Source organism: Archocentrus centrarchus, chromosome 2 (genome assembly GCF_007364275.1).
Source record: "Archocentrus centrarchus isolate MPI-CPG fArcCen1 chromosome 2, fArcCen1, whole genome shotgun sequence".
NCBI classification, from domain to species: Eukaryota; Metazoa; Chordata; class Actinopteri; order Cichliformes; family Cichlidae; genus Archocentrus; species Archocentrus centrarchus.
This window is the reverse complement of record NC_044347.1, coordinates 4,846,040-4,865,267: the sequence shown is the minus strand read 5'-3', so window position 1 is coordinate 4,865,267 and position 19,228 is coordinate 4,846,040. Positions and strand designations below refer to the sequence as shown.

General features: G+C 42.9%; 1 protein-coding gene and 1 long non-coding RNA gene across 2 annotated transcripts in view; both read left to right on the top strand.

Annotated features, from left to right (window-relative positions):
- LOC115796372 (protein NLRC3-like) overlaps nucleotides 1–19,228 on the top strand; it is a 69,278-nt gene that overhangs the window by 47,264 nt on the left and 2,786 nt on the right. The window contains exon 5 of the mRNA XM_030752762.1: nucleotides 18,674–18,847. Within this exon, the coding sequence (XP_030608622.1) occupies nucleotides 18,674–18,847 (174 nt within the window). The remainder of the gene's footprint in view (nucleotides 1–18,673; nucleotides 18,848–19,228) is intronic.
- On the top strand, nucleotides 7,911–10,345 carry LOC115796937 (uncharacterized). The gene is made up of 4 exons (XR_004021367.1): nucleotides 7,911–8,014; nucleotides 9,651–9,740; nucleotides 9,976–10,098; nucleotides 10,336–10,345. It is a non-coding gene; the product is annotated as an uncharacterized LOC115796937 (long non-coding RNA).

The window sequence follows — 19,228 nt, the reverse complement described above, 5'->3', positions numbered from 1 at the left end:
CCTCTCACCCACACTTGGTGTCCATGTAAGTTCTGTATGTGTGCACATGAATGTGTGACAGTCATTTGTGTGAGTATGAATATATGATTTGTGTGTGTGTGTGTGGTGCATGTGTGTGCATGTGTGTGTGTGTGTGGTGCATGTGTGTGCGTGTTTGTGCACGTGCGTGGACAGCAGGGCCTGGGCCTGTGGTTGGCTGAGCCTTGGCACCTGTGGGACATGGTTGCGGAGGGTGGGAGTCACCCCTCCCTATTACTCCCTATCGCGTCCTGCTGCTTCCTGCTGGTTGCCACTGCTGCCCTGGAGTGTCGGGTGCCCGTGGGTCCCGGGGTTCGCGGCCGGATGTCTTGGCGTGGTTCTTGACCCGCTCCCTTGGCGGTTGTGGCCTGGGGGTGGCTCGGGCCTCTTTGGCGTGGGGGGGGCTCTGCTGGGTGTCGGGCGGTTCTCGGGCGCCTGGGGCCCTGGGGCCGCATTCGCGGCTCGTGCGGGGGGATGCCGGCCTGCGGCGGGGGTTGGCTGCTCATTGCCTCTGGCTGTCTGGACTCTTGCTGTTTGGCCGTGGGGGGGTCCGTATGGGGTCACCCTCCTTCCTCCTCTGGGGTGTGTGCGCAGTTGCCATCGGGATGTGTGGCCTCTCGTCTTCTGATGTTCTGGTGGGCCGTGGATAGGCCGCGTCCCCTGGGTCCTTTCCCGTTCGCCTCTGGATCACGAGGGGCATGATTGCAGTTTCTTGCCTCCGTTGGTGAGTACGTTCCATGACAGAGGCACATACACACATTACTTGCAAGCAACAGCAGGATTATGTGTGTGTATGTGTGTATGCGTATGTATGTGCAGGTGTAGATATGTGGATATCATTCTTTGATTATTCTTTTCTCACTTTTGTTTTGTTTTTGTTTTTCTTTCTCACTCCTTTTTGTACCCTTTCCTTTCTGCCTGTCACGCCTGGTATAAATAAATAAAATCAAATTAAAATACAAACTAAATACACGCTAACAAGAGTAGCCTATTGTAAAACTTAAAGAGCTATTCTTGGAAAAGCAAATATGTTTGGTACACCAGCGTATTCGGATCATATTCTGAGTGCGAAAACTGCCAGACATGACAGGCTAAAAAAAAAAAAAAAAAAAAAAAAAAAGCAAGAACAATAAAAGAAGTGTTGGTTCCTTAGGTACACACATTAGACCTATAAGTCCCAAACCCACCCAAAAACCTCCCCACCCTGCCCTCTGACTGCAGAATTAAACATAACCAAGAAAGGAGAGTAAAGGTTTACAGATTTGATCAAACTTATTCATTTTTCCAGTAATGCCATATCTTATTTTCTCCAGGTGACGTGTGTTTGTGAGCTCTGTAATCACATCTTAAACACAGGAACATCTTTGCCCTCCCAGAACTGCAGAATAAGTTTTTTTTTTGCAATGATTAGTGCATATGATAATAGGCACTTTTGTGAACGCTGTAGGCCTTGTATATATGTGTAGAAGTTCCAAAGATAATTACCTCCGGACTTGGGCTTATTGTAACTTTTAGGACATTGGACAGAAATGTAAACATGCCACACCAAAAACCCTGATGCTTTAAGCACAGTGCAAAACTATGCAGCAGAGTACCATGCTGCATCGAGCACTTTTCCCAAAGAGGAGAACAATCAAGATAAATTTTATGAATTGTCTCTCTCAAGTAGTGCAACCTGTGTATAATTTTATATTGGATCAGGCAGTGACGGCATTTGCAGAAATTGTACCTGTGTTGCTCAAAGCTTCCTGCCAAGTATCCTCAGGCAGAGGAGTCCCAAGTTCTTTCTCCCACTCTTGTTTAATTGAAGCAGTAGAAAGGAGAACTAATTTCCTGTAGTGAACTATAAAATAATAAAAAATAGTCCTTTAGGGAGCAATGCTGTCTCATGCAGCAAAAGATAGATTATTCTTAAGTTGTAGTCCACTAATAATACATAAAATTAGGTAGTGTTAAACCTCCCAGCAAGCTGTGTTACAAAGATGCTGTTTTTTTATTCTGTGTGATTGTAATTCCATAATAATTCCATCCAATTTTTTTGAAAAATGGTTTAGGGTAGAAAGACAGGTATGTTTTGAAGCAGGTACAAAAGTTGTGGGAGAAATATCATTATTGAATTCACCCTTCCTATCAATGATATAGGAAGTGTTCCCCAAAACTGAATGTTGTTCTTAAGCTTCTCCAAGAGAGGAAGGAAATTTTCCTTAACCAGGGAGCGGTAATTTTTGGTTACTACAATGCCAGATACCCTTCTTTATGTTGACCTAGTAAACATGCACAGCTCTGTTTATCTTTGGTCTCTTTGGTCCTGCAGGGATTGTACAGTAAATCATTTGGTATGAAAGTTTGTAATGTTTAAGGTCCACATGGATGTAGAAGTTCCTACTGAAGCAGAGAGAGAAGAAGTGAAAGTGATCCAGCTCTTTTTGGACACGATCATTTTAATCTGTGTGAGATTTGATCAATGAATTGGTTTAATGACCTCAGATCAGAGTGAAAGGAAAGGTTTGCAAGATGGTGGGAAGACCTGCTGTGATGCTGGAGATGCTGGCACTGACAAAAACATAGGAGGCAGAGCTGGAGGTGTCAGAGCTGAAGATGTCAACATCTTCATTGGGAGTGGCCAGAATGGACAGGATTAGAAATGAGGACATCAGAGGGACAGCTCATAGTTAGAGAGGCAAGGCTGAGATGATAGTGGATATATTGGACAAAAGATATTGAAACTGGAGCTGCCAAGGAGGAAGAAAAGAGGAATACCTCTGAGGAGATGGATGTAGGAAAGAGGACATGCAGAAGGTTGGGGTGACAGAAGAAGATGCTAACAATAGGATTAAATGGAGGCAGATGGTCTACAAGCCACCTAGGCCTATAGCAGCATAACTAAGGGGTGGTTCAGGGTCACCTGATCCAGCCCTAACTATAAGCTTGATCATAAAGGAAAGGTTTAAGCCTAATCTTAAAAATAGAGAGGGTGTCTGTCTCCTGAATCCAAGCTGGGAGCTGGTTCCACAGAAGAGGGGGCCTGAAAGCTGAAGGCTCTGCCTCCCATTCTACTCTTAAGTATCCGAGGAAGATCAGCCAATAGCAGTAGTGGTATAGTTATTTAATCTGGATTGGACTGAGCACAGCAGGTGATGTTTAACTTCCTCCACCAACCCCCCCACCTGCATACTGTCATACACTATGTGAGTCAAACCAGTTGAACCTGCCGTGTTGTTTTCAGTGCAAACATAAATGCTTTCTGTTTGTGTAGAGACAGCGTGAATGAAGAAATTCTGATCTTATTAATGAGATCACTGTATTATTCAGAGCTCAGAGGCTTTGTGAAGTTCAGCTGTGCCTCCTTTATGAACATGTTGTTTGAGGCAAATCAAAGTGCAGATTTAATGCAAAGTAAACAGGAAGAAAGGAGCGAAATGTTCCTGTTTCCTCTCTGAGAAAATCAAAGGAGAATTTCAAATGGCCAAAATGGGAAAAGGAGAAAATGAGAAGTTTCACTTTCACATTAAAGTCTGATATTCAGGAACTTGTAGGATGTTAAACTCGACTGCTGCTCCTGCTGAGCCCCTCCCACCTGTGCTGCTTCAGGTGGAGTCCCGCCTCCTTCCAGGAAGCAGCTCACCTGTGTGTGAGTGTTTAGTGTCCAGTGTGGAGTGGAGCTTCTTCTTCTTCTGCTCTGTTTGCAGAAACTGTAAGTTTGCTGTTTCTTCCTTTAACAGTTTGTCTTCCGGAACTTTACTGTTTGTTTCTGCTCTGTGAGGTTTGGATGTTCAGCTCTGATTTCAGGACAAACTTTGGATCATTGTTGTATTGAACACATCCACATGATTAGGCTATAGATTAAAATTAGCTATGTGCAGCTTAGGTCCAGAAGAAGCAGCAAAAATTTGAAGCTCCACAGTTCATGGTGGAGGCTGTGTGTGTGTGTTGTGTTGTGTGTGTGTGTGTGTGTGTGTGTGTGTGTGTGTGTGTGTGGTGTGTGTGTGTGTGTGTGTGTGAGCGAGAGCAAGAGCGAGAGCTCAGAGTCCAGGATTCAGAGTTAGTTGATGGTCAGCAGCTGAGCTCAGAGTCGTTGTTACTGTGGATCCACTCACTGATGACTGAAGGCAGCTTCTCCTCCATCAGTGGGTGGAGGACGTGAAAAGGAGCCGCTGCTCTGCCGCTCACTGAGCCACTAAATGTGGCCTGAGCTCAGTCAGAGGGGTAGTACTTTGGGGTCAACACAGTTACACAGTGGATCATAGCAGACTTTGTGAGTCTATATTTAACATAGATGTAGCCTGGATACACAATAGCTTCAACACATCAGCCTCTGATTAAAAACACTGCGCCACAAACTGTTGGCTCTCCTCCAGCAGAAAGTAATGTTGACTGTTTACTCCCAGACAGAGGAGTCATGATACTCAGTGACAGGATTAGACTGACCAAAAGCTGTCATATTAACTCAGATCTGTCTGCTAATTACCCAAACTATTTAAAGATGATTACATATCAGTCACAATTTAAATTTCATCAGCACTCTTAGTGGCTCCTCACCTCCTGTTCAGCCTGAGTTAATGTCAAAGCTCATATCAATAATCTGCTCAGGTTTGTGGTTGAAAACATCAGCAGTGGGATATTAGCTGGTTCTACAAAGGCTGTGTTTAACATCACTGACTCAGTCTGTCAGTACTGCACAGACAGTCATGCTGTGATCGATGACTCTGAAGGAACAGTCCCATCACAGCATGTTCAGGACTGATGAGTGTGAGGGCAGCAACCACTTTATGATTCTCAAACAGCACCAAATGTATTTTTGAGGAGTTTTTGAACACTGAATGTGTTCTGACAGGATTTTCTACTAAAATAAAAGCATCATCTACAGACTGTGTGCTCTCAGATTTTTGAGCCAGCTTTTGATAGTGAAAATGTTTTCACACACCAGTGTGTGAACTTTACTGTAGACTCATCTGACGGGTCAGACAGCATATTTTCCAGTGAAGAGATAAAGGTGTGGCCTCAACACACACACACACAGATAATGAAGGACAAAAATCAGCTGCTAAATGACATTTGAACTTAGACACGGAGATCAGTTTGTACAGTAAAAAGCTGCATTTAGATAAAAGTGAAAGTGTGTGTGTGAGGAGGCCCTGTGGTAGACCCAGGACACGCTGGAGGGATTATATCTCTTGGCTGGCCTGGGAACGCCTCGGGGTCCCTCTGAATGAGCTGGAGGAGGTGGCTGGGTAGAGGGAAGCCTAGGCTTCTTTGCTATTGTCCTGCCCCCCGCGACCCGGCCCCGGATAAGCGGGAGAGAATGGATGGATGGAAAGTGTGTGTGTATCTATCTATCTACTTTTCTTAGATTATTATTTTTTTCCTTTCTTCCTTTGTCCCCCCCCCCCCCCCCCCCCCCGTTCTTGCCCCTTCCTCGTTGCCTGTCAGACCTGGCATAAATAACTAAATAAAAAATATAAATATAAACATTAACAAGAATAGCCTATAGAAAACTTATAGAGCTGTTCTTGTAAAAGCAAATATGTTTGGTGCATCAGTGCATTTGGATCATCATTCTGATTGCGAGACATGACAGGCTTAAAAAAAATAAAAGATAAGTTAGTGGAGCTCTCTGAGTAATAGTGTTACAATGATGTTGTTCAGATGTGTTGAACTGACTGAATTTTGAAGGACTGAAGCTTCCAGTCAACTTCATGATGCCATCAAGCGAAGAGAAAGAAGTAGAGCACACATGATAGAAAGGAGGATTTCAGTGTGTGTGTGTGCTGGGCTGATGTGTGTTTCCTCTGCAGGTGAAGGTAGAAAGTGTGTGTGAGCTGATGTGAATTCAGCAGCATGGATCAGTGTGAGGACAGAGAGGAGGGAGTCCCTCCCTCTAAAACCACTATGTGTGGGGAACATGAGAGCCAGACCAAAGCTCAGAGGTGAGATGACCATCTCTAACTGTCCATGACTCTTCTCCATGTCACAGCTCAGCACTCACATCACTGCTGCATCATTATTCACAGGAACCCACCTGGACCTGAACCTGAACCTGAACCTGAACTTGGACCTGAACCCAGCTGTGTGTCCTTAAAGAGTAACTGGTCAAAGGATGTTATTATTACCTTTAAATCAGGTGTTCCTCCTCCTGCAGAGAGGTAATGTGTGTCTAAATGTTGTTCCTGACTCAGTGTTTCTGAATAAATTCTCCATCATGTTTAATGTCAGCTCAGCTCTTTTTCACACACATTTCTGTGTTCATATGTGAAGCGGTGTGTGTTGGAGTTTGTTGCACAAACACAGCAGTCAGAGTGTAAAGAATGGATGTTGTAGGAGGTGTTTGTGTAGTGAAGAGGCTGAGTGTCTGTAGGACTGCAGCTGCTCCAGCAGGGGGCTCCTTTGAGCTGTGCTTCAAACAGTGTAAGCATGAACTTCCTCTCAGATGGCCTCAGGTGTTGCTGAAAGTGTTCTGATGTTCTCCTGAGAAATGTGTTTTCATGAAGATTTATGGCTAGTTTTTATAACTTGTGTTGGGAATTTAGGACCATGTACTGTAAGGAATCAACTTCCCATCTGACGCAAACAAACTGTTGTGCACCATGGACCCTAACATCTTTGCTATGACTTAATAACGCACATCAAAACGCACAAAAAAAAGCGACCGTGTCCTTCTAACTAGAATTTGATTGGTCTTCTCCTTGTCTCAAAGTGCTGCTAATGGTGGGTTCTTATGCCACATACACAATGACCCAACCAGAAACCAGTGATCCCGCTGCAGTCTTAGATTGAAGGCAGATACTCCACCAATTTTCATCCTTATGCCATCCATCCATCCATCCATCCATCCATCCATTCATCCATCCATCCATCCATCCATCCATCCATCCATTCATCCATCCATCCATCCATCCATCCATTCATCCATCCATCCATTCATCCATCCATCCATTCTCTTCTGGTTCCATTGGGCAGCAGTTTTACGACAAATCAATGAGGTCAAGGTTACTGTGTCTTATTTGGGGTGGGTGAGGTCACAGCTTGGCTCAAACACTGTAAGAACAGTAAATGTTCAAAAAAAACTAACCGAGTATATTAATAAAAATTATGTCTATCAGAAAGTGAGTTGGATAAAAGCTTTGTGGGTTGAGTGGCCATGTATGTGGAGGGCAACAGGAAGAGGGAGAGAGAAAGAGGGAGTGCAGCCACGAAGGATCTTTCAGAGCCGGCCCTGGGTTTCACAGACGTCAGTCTCAGAGCATCGTCTCAGAAGATTAGAGGCTAAAAAGAAGAGAGGCGCTATAATCGAGGATGCACAAGTGCATCATTTTCGTTTTACATTCTCAGCATCTCCAAACCACAGAGGAAGCCGGAGTCTTTGAACAGCTCATTCTTTTTATCCATGTTTCAGACTTTCTGCCCTTTTTGCTGTTTCTCTGTGACTGTAAAAAGCTCTGATCTCTGTCACACTGCCTCATGTTGTGAACTCAATTACAACAATGCCAAATACAAAACATAACTGCTGTTACACCTGAGTAATAGTGAAAATCACATATCAAGATCTGATAAGTTTTACACCCATAACTGATTTACCAAATCAAAAGACTTAATTATTTATTAGTTTATTATTTCAGGGGTTTTGCCCTTCATTGTTTCTGTTCCTGTGGTTCCAAAGAGGAATCTGTCACATTGCTTCATGTTAGGAATTAAAAGTGTCTGTAAATATAAAACATATGATGGACTCTGTTACACCTCAGATCATAAATACAGCAAACGAAATCATTTTGAGACGAGGCTCTGAAGGAAGGACGTCTCATCTGGTTCCACACCTGCTGCCTCCTCCGCTCCCGTCTCTGGTGGGAGGGTCAAAGCCGCGGGGGGAGGAGGCGCTCGGGAGTAATACCGCTGCAGAGAGGCGCAGGAACAGGAGGACCTGCGGACTCCGCCGAGACTTTAATGAATGGGTTTCAGGAACGAGGCTGAAAACTCGCTGTTGGGAGCTTTTTAAATGCAGGTGAGTCACTAAAGTATGATTAAAGAGTGAAGTGAGTCCACAATGGGCAGAGACAGTTTCATTTTAATCTCCGGACTATATTATTAATACTCGTGAAGTCATGAAGGCGCGTAAACATCATTTTAACGTAGTTCACGTGTCCGCAGGTTTATCACAGAGTCTGAATGAATCCGGGTTCAGGATCGCGTGTTTCTCCCTGAGCTGCTGGCAGTGTCGTGTTTTCGGTGTGTAAAGGAGCCTGTGCGCCCTCCCCCACTCTCTCTGCTTGTTTCCGGGTCACTGGTTTCGTGTTTATGAAAAGGCCACTCTCACCTGTGCAGGTGAGTCTGCGCAGCCGCAGCTGTCTGAGCGCTCTGAAATGAAGGAGGTTGTTTTCACTGAGGTGGGCGGTGAACACTCCTGACATGCCTCTAAAGGACAAACACTCCGAGTTCCTCCAGGATGACGAAATCCTGAAGGCCGACAAAAAGCGAACGTCTGCCAAAAAGGGATTTCCAGTATTAGCCAAACAATGACTCTGTTTTTAAACTGCTGTCAATGACTTACTGGCCTACAGTCTGTGAGCGTATGTCAAACCTATCTCTCATGAATGATATCAGGTCATTCTGAGTGAGAAAAACGTTCTTGTCTCAAGAATCCCTGTTTGTCCAAGAGGGCAGAAATTACAGCAAATATAACATCACGGCTCCATAAAGATATTTCAAATAGCCAAAGAAGGACTGGATGGATTTATGTAGGTATGATTTATATAAGCCTTTCATAGAGCTACAATCTATTTACCAATATAAGCAAAGACATTACACATCAAAAACACACAGAGGCATCAGTTTTAATCACTCTGTGACATTACATGAGGCTAATTCCATCAGCACAGTCAACTTCATTTAAACTTTGGTAAATGTAAGAATTTAAAGCGCTTCCAGGGAAAAAATAGGACATGTAGACATCAGCCTGCTGTTTGTCAGGAAGGATAATGTCCCTTTAATATAAAAGCAAAGCAAAACCTGTGCAGTTTATGGTCTAATTTATCCACAGTAGTAAATAAATAGGAGAGTGTCGTCATTTCTGCTGCCTCTGTTGTGCATGCTGCTCTCACCTGTCTGAGGTTCCAGAGCCCAGCTAACCACACAATAAAACCCAGCATAAGATGAGCTAACCAACAGGAGAGGAAGAATCCAGATTCATTTCCTGTTAAAACGATCAGTTTATTGCGCAGTTGTTTTATTTCTGTCACAGTACACTGAAGTGTTCCTTGAGCTTGGCCTGTTTACCAGTTTATCAGCAGGACACGAGTGAAGGAAACACTGTAATGTAGAGCAGCCCAGAGTCAGCAGGAAACTAGGAGTTTCTCTTCATCTGACTAGGAGATCAATTTCAGTTTCTTCTAAAATTTATTTCTGACAGAATCAAAGTCTAATTTTAGAAAATTATGAAGCAATCTAGAGTGTGTATGGGCTCTAATATAATAATTTAAAGCTTTAAAACAGCCTGTAATGTTGTTCAGACACATCACCGACCTCTATGGAAGAACTGAGCTGAGACTTCCTGAATTAGAAACTCTGCAGCCTACATGTTTCTGTCACATGGAGACTGTCTGATGAGTGTTTTCCTGTTATTTTGTGTTATTTTGTCACAGTTACTTCTGAGAGTGATGACCTGCAGGTCCACGAGGAGCCACAATGAGTCCACCTGTTATATCTGACAGACCACTTTCTGAAAAAATGATGTAAGTCAGCATCATATAACTGAATCTGTCCCAGCAGACTGATGTCAGAAATACTGCTGATATGTACCATCAGGAGCATGTGCAGAAAAATCATCTTATTATGGATGATTTTTCTCCATAATAAGATTTTTCTCGCTGGGCTAAATGGACTTAGGTACTTCTGTCTCTTATGTACTGAGACACATTGAGACAGTGATGGCTGTCCTCTCTCTGGTTGTCTGCTGGTCTCATCCAGGCTCTTCCAGAGGCCGGAGCCTGCTGAGACAGACTCTGGAGTGAGCTGTTTGTCCTTGAAGAGCAACGAGTCAAAGTCTGAACCTCTTCTGTTTAAAGGAGGACTCTGCTGTGCTGAACCCAGGTGAGCTGCTTTTAACTCAGGACATCCTGATCAGCTTTACGTAACATTTATACAGCTAAGGATCACAAATCAAAGGAAAAACAGTGATACGATATAATACACTCACAAACCACTAGCTAAAAGCAAGCCTATGAGTCTGTGATAAGTCTAAATGATAATTAAATGATAATTAATAGTGAGCTACAGGAGGCTCAGTAAAGCACAGCAGAGTAAAGGCTGTTCTTGTCTGTTCATCAGGATCCATCACAGACCGGAGCCGTCTGAAGCTGAACTCAGCTGTTTGTCCTTGAAGAGCAACGAGTCAAAGTCTGAAGCTCTTCTGTTTAAAGGAGGACTCTGCTGTGCTGATCCAGACCTCAGGTGAGCCTTCAGACTGTTTCTCTTCATCTCTGACCTGCAGACTCACCTTTAAAAAGAAACGAGTGCATCAAATCAAGGCAACAAAATCAGGAAGTAAATGGGAGACGAAGACAGGTGACAGCCTACCAAAATAAAACAGGAAATAACCCCAAAAACCAAAAATTTAATCTGACACAGGAAGACTGAGGATGTGATCAAAGAGTCAGTGTTGCTTAAGAAGGTTCCTAACTTCCTGAAGTATCTGCAGCCATAATCCAAACTGCTCAAATGATCTAAATACTGAAGAAAGGACACTTCAGAGAATACACTGAAGGATCCTTTATGAGCGAGAGGAGAAAATGCCGTCCCACAATTCATAGTGATGGACTATCAAACAAAAACAACCTGATCATGACTTGCATCATGTTATTTAACAGTTCATTTTCCATTTCATATCACGACCTATTCACATTGATCCATAACACAAACTGCTGCATCTGAACTCAAAAAAATAAAATCTCATTATTATTTTGCCTTGCATGAAGATGGTGGATATGGCTCTCAAGATCATGAGCTTCTAAGGATCTTCTTAGTTCAGTTGCATTATTTATGCCTGTTGTCATGTTTTAGGATCACCATCATTTTTTTTTATTTATGTATTTTATCTGGGGTCAACTCGGGTCACAGTGGATTTATATTTCAGTGTTAAATCTACAGCATAAATATTTAATAACCACAAACCTTTCTGAAACCCGACACCACAACCAGAAGTGCGCCTCGCTATAGAAACGTACCCACACATTACACAGCCCACGATGACGTGTTTGGTTCCTCTCATGCGTCTCTGGCTGCTTCTTCTCCTGATATCTTTTTAAATTGACTCAAAGAGAATCAAACTAACAGCAGCGAGTGTGAAGCTGCAGACTCTGCAGGCTCATCAGCACAAGGAAACATCATCTGCTTACACACTGCAGGGATTCAATGCAGAACTCAAAGCTGAGGTCCAAGTGGTTAAACTGTTATAAAAATGAATGAATGTTCTTCAGTCACAGAAGGAAGGAGTTACACTGTATCATATTCCCGACAGGAAAAGGGAATAACAAACATTTAACTAAACTTTATTATAGGCTGGTAATGAAATAATATTTTTCACCAGTGTTTATATTACCTGCTGTGATAAGAATACAGATGTATCTAAAATGTGCATTTTGTTGTCAGTTTTCAGAACATTGCAGTTTTACCACAGCAGCCACCTGCACATTTTTAAGCAGTGTTGCGTAAAAGCTGTGGGAGGACAGCAGGTTTCATTTCCTGCTGCTGAACAAATTCTTTCACTTCTTTTCTTCACGTCATGAAATTTTCCATCAAGGCCGAGTAAAAGTGATTATGGAAATGCTTTTGTTTGTTTGTTTTTTGGCCTCTTTGACCCGAGCCTAAACGTGATGTGTGAGATGGGCAAACACTGAAGACAATAGTTGAGACAAAGGGAGGCAGATACAGGGAGGCACCAGGAGAGCAGAACAACAGTTAGAAAAAGAAAAACAGGAACTAAAACTCAGACCGTAAAAACCCAGAGTTATGGTGTGATGACATTTGTTTTCCTTTGTCAGTAGTTTGAGTAAAAATTTTATACCAATTTGACATTGGACCCATGATGCATGTATTACCATTAAATAGTGAGTAAGTTGTATTTTAATCCAAAGCCCATTTTCCTCTGCTGATCACACAGTGAAAAAAAGTGAAAATTGTGAGAGATGGGACACAAAACCTCAGAGTGTTGTGAATTACATCAGCCTCTTCTTTCTTATACACGCTTTAAAACAATAAACACCTGTGTGCATTATGTGGGTCAATATGTTAAAGTCAAAACGAGGTCACAAAACAAACATTTACCAATTACTAAACATGATTAATAATCATTTCAGTGAACAGCTACTATGAACTATTACCCAGTTACACAATTACATTTTGATGACATTGGCAAGCATGGCTTTATTGTGTGTCATCTATGTATTTGTTAATAATAACAATGCTCTTATTATAATTAAGGTTTCATCTCTGATCACTGAGTCCTTCCTCATTCCCGCAGCAAACTTGTGTAAACGAAGGACTGCCAGATTGTCACGACCATGGTCAGAACTTTGCAGCGCATTTTAACACACTGGCTAATCCTAACTTTTCAACGTGGAGGGTTAATATAGCGAATGTGCACATTTTTACACAATGTTGATCTTTTCCTGAACCTCATCAGGTCATTTTCATGCCTCAGTTTGACCAAACAACAACAAAGGAAGCAAAACACGAACTGCTGCCTCCTGGGCACTATTCCAGGAAGCAAGTTCTACAAACTCCATCCATCCATCCACCCATCCTCCCACCAACTAGTTTAACTGTTTCTAATCTGATCTATGATCAGCTTCACTGATAGATGGCGGCTCTCTGGCAGCCACAGCAGAGCTGTTTCACTGAGTTACTGTTAAAGGTCAGAGGTCAGTCATAGTTTCACATTTAACAGAAAACATGCCGGGCAGCTTTCCAAATCTGTAAATAAAGGCAAGGTTTGCATTTATTACATCTCCAGGTAAACATTATGATTTCAGAGATTTTTAGCTTGTGTCTGTCTCTTTGTGTTTCCTCCACAGAGTGGATCAGGAGAGCTCAGAGGTTCCCAGTGGTCAGTCTGCCCAGCAGCATCAAACACAGCTGGACTCCATATTTATGGTTTGTACATGTACAACAACTACTGTTACAACTGTTCTTCCAGCCATCTCCGTGCTGCACTTTGTAAACCAGTGGATTGTCAGTGTGTCCAAGATGGATCTGATATTTGGCTCATTTTAGTCTGATTGGGTTATTCATGAAGTATTCTGTTCCAGCTGCTGGAGGACAACATCATCACTTTGTGAAGAAAGAACTGAAGAAGGTCCAAAGATTCTAATTCAGGATTACCGAGGATGCCCAGAGAGTCAAAGAGAGGATGAGGAGGTGTTGGACGGTGAGGATGAAGAGCAAAGGAAGAGAAGCAGAGAGGCCTTTGTGAAGATCACACTGCACTTCCTGAGGAGAATGAAGCAGGAGGAGCTGGCTGACCGTCTGCAGAGCAGTAAGAGGATTTTTCTAAAGATTGAAACTGCTGTATAAATGGCAGAATATTAAAATGTCTTCTCTATATGTTCAGCATTAGATGTTTTACAACTGGCTCATCTTAAAATAGCTGAGTTCCCATCAAATGTTGTACATATTTATCCCTTGAGATGGACCTGTGCTTTGGCCAGATCAGCTTTGTGTTCTATTTTTTCCTCTTTTCTTTTTCTGTGCATCTCTTTGCAGATAGATGGAGTTGAGCAATCCAAACACAGTAGGTACAGAAAGTATTCAGACCCCTTTAAATTTTCAACTCTCTGTTGCAGCCATCTGCTAAAATCAAAAAAAGTTCATTTTATTTCTCATTAATGTACACTCAGCACCCCAAGACAATGACCCTAAGCACACAGCTAAAATAACAAAGGAGTGGCTTCAGAACAACTCTGTGACCATTCAGAGCCCTGACCTAAACCCAATATGTCTGTGTAGATTCTCAGTCATCCAGGTCATAGTATCTCTGGAGCTTGAAAAAGGCGACTGGACTTTTGTTTTGTTTCTTGAAGACGTTTCACCTCTCATCCGAAAGGCTTCTTCAGTTCTCAAAATGGTGGAGAGACCCAGGTATTTGAACTGAATGGCACAACATAGAAGAGCCACAACAACAGGACAAGACTCAGCTGTACATCTGCATCTGAAAGAGAAAGGGCACTCTTTTGAGGATGCCAATGTTCACATTTTGGACAAGGGAAGACAGATGGGTTTGAAAGAGGAGTGGAAAGAAGCATCTATGTCCACTGTGAACAACCATCATTGAACAGAGGAGGTGGATTACGTCACCAACTTCCCCCGATTACAGTGCTGTCCTGAGCTCCCTTCCCAGACGCCTCAACCCCCATTCACACCTTTGTTCCAGTGACCTCAATAGGCCACATGAAACAATAGAGCGAAGTCCTAAATTGGTTTTCAACTGAAACCACTGATTGAAATGACCCACGCCTCCTTCACGCCTTGGCACATGTGTTTACACACATGAACAACAGAGGGTCATAACCATCTCCAGGGGACTACGCCCACAGGGGTTCAAATACCTGGGTCTCGCCACCATTTGGTTGAGACTGAAGAAGCCTTTCGGATGAGAGGTGAAATGTCTTCAAGAAACAAAAAGAAGTCCAGGTCGCCTTTTTTCAAGCTCCAGAGACTACTATGACCTGGATGACTGAGAATCTACACAGACATATTGGGTTAGGTCAGGGCTCTGGCTGGGCCAGTCAAGAATGGTCACAGAATTGTTCTGAAGCCACTCCTTTGTTATTTTAGCTGTGTGCTGGGGTCATTGTCTTGTTGGAAGGTGAACCTTCGGCCCAGTCTGAGGTCCTGAGAGTTCTGGAAGAGGTTTTCTTCCAGGATATCTCTGTACTTGGCCGCATCATCTTTCCTTCAATTGCAACCAGGCATCCCATCCCTGCAGCTGAAAAACACCCCCATAGCATGATGCTGCCCCCACTATGTTTCACTGTTGGGATTGTACTGGGCAGGGTGATGAGCAGTGCCTGGTGTTTCTCCACACATACCGCTTAGAAATTAACAACCAAAAAGTTCAATCTTCGTCTCATCAGACCAGAGAATCTTATTTCTCATAGTCTGGGAGTCCTTCATGTGTTTTTTGGCAAACTCTATGTGGGCTTTTCATATGCCTTGCACTGAGGAGAGGCTTCCGTCGGGTCACTCTGCCATAAAGCCTCGACTGGTGGAGGGCTGCAGTGATAGTTGACTGTGGAACTTTCTCCCATCTCCCCACTGCATCTCTGGAGCTCAGCCATAGTGATCTTTGGGTTCTTCTTTACCTCTCTCACCAAGGCTCTTCTCCCACCATTGCTCAGTTTGGGCTGGACAGCCAGGTCTAGGAAGAGTTCTGGTCGTCCCGAACGTCTTCCATTTAAGGATTATGGAGGCCACTGTGCTCTGAGGAACTTTGAGTGCTGTAGAAATTCTTTGTAACCTTGGTCAGATCTGTGCTTTGCCACAATTCTGTCTCTGAGCTCCTTGGGCAGTTCTTTCAACCTCATGATTCTCATTTGCTCTGACATGCACTGTGAGCTATGAGGTCTTATATAGACAGGTGTGTGCCTTTCCTAATCAAGTCCAATCAGTTTATTTAAAACCACAGCTGGACTCCAATGAAGCAGCAGAACCATCTCAAGGAGGATCAGAAGAAATGGACAGCCTGTGAGTTAAATTTGCAAAAAATTTCTACAATTTTTGCAGATCAGGTTTTTCAGATCAGGTCTACAATTTCTAAAAAAAAAATTTCTCTCAAAATGGGGTGCTGAGTGTACATTAATGAGAAATAAAATGAACTTTTTTTGATTTTAACAAATGGCTGCAATGAAACAAAGAGAGAAAAATTTAAAGGGGTCTGAATACTTTCCGTGTCCACTGTAGAACCACCTGGGCAGACTCCCAGGAACATACAAGAGTTGACTCTGTCTTTCATCATCCACTCATCAAACACTCAGCTGTAGACATTCTAATTACAAACTTCTTAAGTGAACTTTGGGAATTATTTTGCACATTTTCAAAAAAGAATTGGAGCCATTTTCTATTATTTGCTATGAATTTTGTGCCAGACTCAAATTTGGGGACATGTCCAAGAGAAACACAATTTTAAAAAAACTGTATTAATAGAAATAAATAAAAAACAATACAGAAGATTATGCGGTGATCTCAGTTATAGCAGAAAACTCCACGTAAAAATCATTTGCAAGGAAATGGATTAAAAAAGGATAAACCCAAAGGATTGCCCAAAGCAGGAGGCCAACCATTAAGGTTCCAAAAATTCAGAAGAGCATCTGAATTAATGCCCATTCCATCTGCTACTATTCTTTAAATATTAGAAGGTGGGTCATCAATAATTAGGAGTTAACGGGTGGCATGAAATTTCAAGTTATTTGGAGCTACGGAAAAAATTCAATCAAAGTTCAGTCCTTGATTAAACCCTATAAAAACATTCTGGAAATATTTCTGTTTGCTTCACTAGATATTGAATTCATATGCTTATGTCCACTTTTTTTTATGAAGTCTGTTCCTATTTGTGTGCCAGCATGAATCAAAATGACAGCTCACCTCAGCAAGGTGTACAAAATGTTTGACAGATTTTCATATTTTTTGCATTGCTGCTTGGGGTTCTCTGTGTGAATTGTAAGTATTATGATGCAAATTCTCTAAAAGTATATCCAGGAATTTTTTTTTTTCTTTTTCAGAATCTCCTTCCATGTGCCAACTGAATCTCAAATCCACACTGAAGAAGAAGTTCCAGTTTGTGTTTGAGGGGATCGCTAAAGCAGGAAACCCAACCCTTCTGAATCAGATCTACACAGAGCTCTACATCACAGAGGGAGGGGACTGCAGAGGTCAATGATGAACATGAGGTCAGACGATTGAAACAGCATCCAGGAAACCCAAAAGGCAAGTAGAGAAACAACAATCAGACAAGAAGACATCTTTAAAGGCTCATCTGGAAGAGATGAACCAATCAGAACAGTGCTGACAAAGGGAGTGTCTGGCATTGGGAAAACAGTCTTAACACAGAAGTTCACTCTGGACTGGGCTGAAGACAAAGCCAACCAGGACATCCAGTTCATGTTCCATTCACTTTCAGAGAGCTGAATGTGCTGAAAGAGAAAAAGTTCAGCTTGGTGGAACTTGTTCATCACTTCTTTACTGAAACCAAAGAAGCAGGAATCTGCAGCTTTGAAGACTTCCAGGTTGTGTTCATCTTTGATGGTCTTGGATGAGTGTCGACTTCCTCTGGACTTCCACAACACTGAGATCCTGACTGATGTTACAGAGTCCACCTCAGTGGATGTGCTACTGACAAACCTCATCAGCGGGAACCTGCTTCCCTCTGCTCGCCTCTGGATAACCACACGACCTGCAGCAGCCAATCAGATTCCCTCTGACTGTGCTGACATTGTGACAGAGGTCAGAGGGTTCATTGATCCACAAAAGGAGAAGTACTTCAGGAGAGATTCCCAGATGACAAGCTAGCTAGTAAATTGTGTCCCACATCAAGACATCACGAAGCCTCCACATCATGTGCCACATCCCAGTCTTCTGCTGGATCACTGCTACAGTTCTGGAGGATGTGCTGAAAACCAGAGAGGGAGGACAGCTGCCCAAGACCCTGACTGAGATGTACATCCACTTCCTGTGGTTCAGGCCAAAGTGAAGAAGGTCAAGTATGATGGAGGAGCTGAGACAGATCCACACTGAGTCCAGAGAGCAGGAAGATGATTGAGTCTCTGGGAAAACTGGCTTTTGATCAGCTGGCAGAAAGGAAACCTGATCTTCTATGAATCAGACCTGACAGAGTGTGGCATCGATATCAGAGCAGCCTCAGTGTACTCAGGAGTGTTCACACAGATCTTTAAAGAGGAGAGAGGGCTGTACCAGGACAAGGTGTTCTGTTTCATCATCCATCTGAGTGTTCAGGAGTTTCTGGCTGCTCTTCATGTCCATCTGACCTTCATCAGATCTTCAGTCAATCTGTTGGAAAAACAACAACAGCTTCCCATAAGGAAAAACTTTTCTATCAGTATGTGGTGGAGAAGGCCTTACAGAGTCCAAATGGACACCTGGACTGTTTTTCTTCTCCGCTTCCTCCTGGGTCTTTCACTGCAGACCAATCAGAGTCTCCTTCGAGGTCTTCTGTCACAGACAGGAAGTAGCTCACAGACCAATCAGGAAACCATCCTGTACATCAAGAAAAAGATTGAAGACATTCCCTGCCCAGAGAAAAGCATCAACCTGTTCCCACTGTCTGAATGAACTGAATGATCGTTCTCTAGTGGAGGAGATCCAACAGTCCCTGAGATCAGGTCGTCTCTCCACAGATAAACTGTCTCCTGCTCAGTGGTCAGCTCTGGTCTTCATCTTACTGTCATCAGAAGAAGATCTGGATGTGTTTGACCTGAAGAAATACTCTGCTTCAGAGGAGGCTCTGCTGAGGCTGCTGCCAGTGGTCAAAGCCTCTAAGAAAGCTCTGTAAGTGGGTAAAAACTTTGTTTTTTGTGATAGTTGTTGAAATTTTGTTTTTTGTTTTTTTTAATTATTTTATGAATATGCTCTTATGTATTCTTGTCTGTTTCTCCAGACTGAGTGGCTGTAACCTGTCAGAGAGAAGTTGTGAAGCTCTGTCATCAGTTCTCAGCACTCCATCCACTAGTCTCAGAGAGCTGGACCTGAGTAACAATGACCTGCAGGACTCAGGCCTGGTAGTGCTGTCCAGAGGTCTGAAAAGCCCACACTGTACATTGGAAACTCTTAGGTCAGTTCAGTTATCTATGTTTTACTGTGTTGCTTGAAATATTCATTTATTGATTTATGGTCATAACACCTCTGAATCAGTTTTCCAGAGATATGCTTTGGGCCCGTATTGGTATTCCAAAATCTCAATTTGAGAAAATGTCCCTGTTTTGGTCATATCCACGTTAATTTTAATGTACATTATAAAGCTGGAGGGTAATTTGGGATTCATTGTCTTGCTCAGTAGACTGGAAAGGATAACTAGGTTACCTAGTCTTTGTCCCCTTTGCTACACTCTGGAGCATCTCAGTGACTGCTTGTGAATGAGGATGACTTTTCTTCAGACATGCCTCCTGCGTAGAGGATGTTGGTTGGATGGATTGTTTCACTCTATAAAATCACC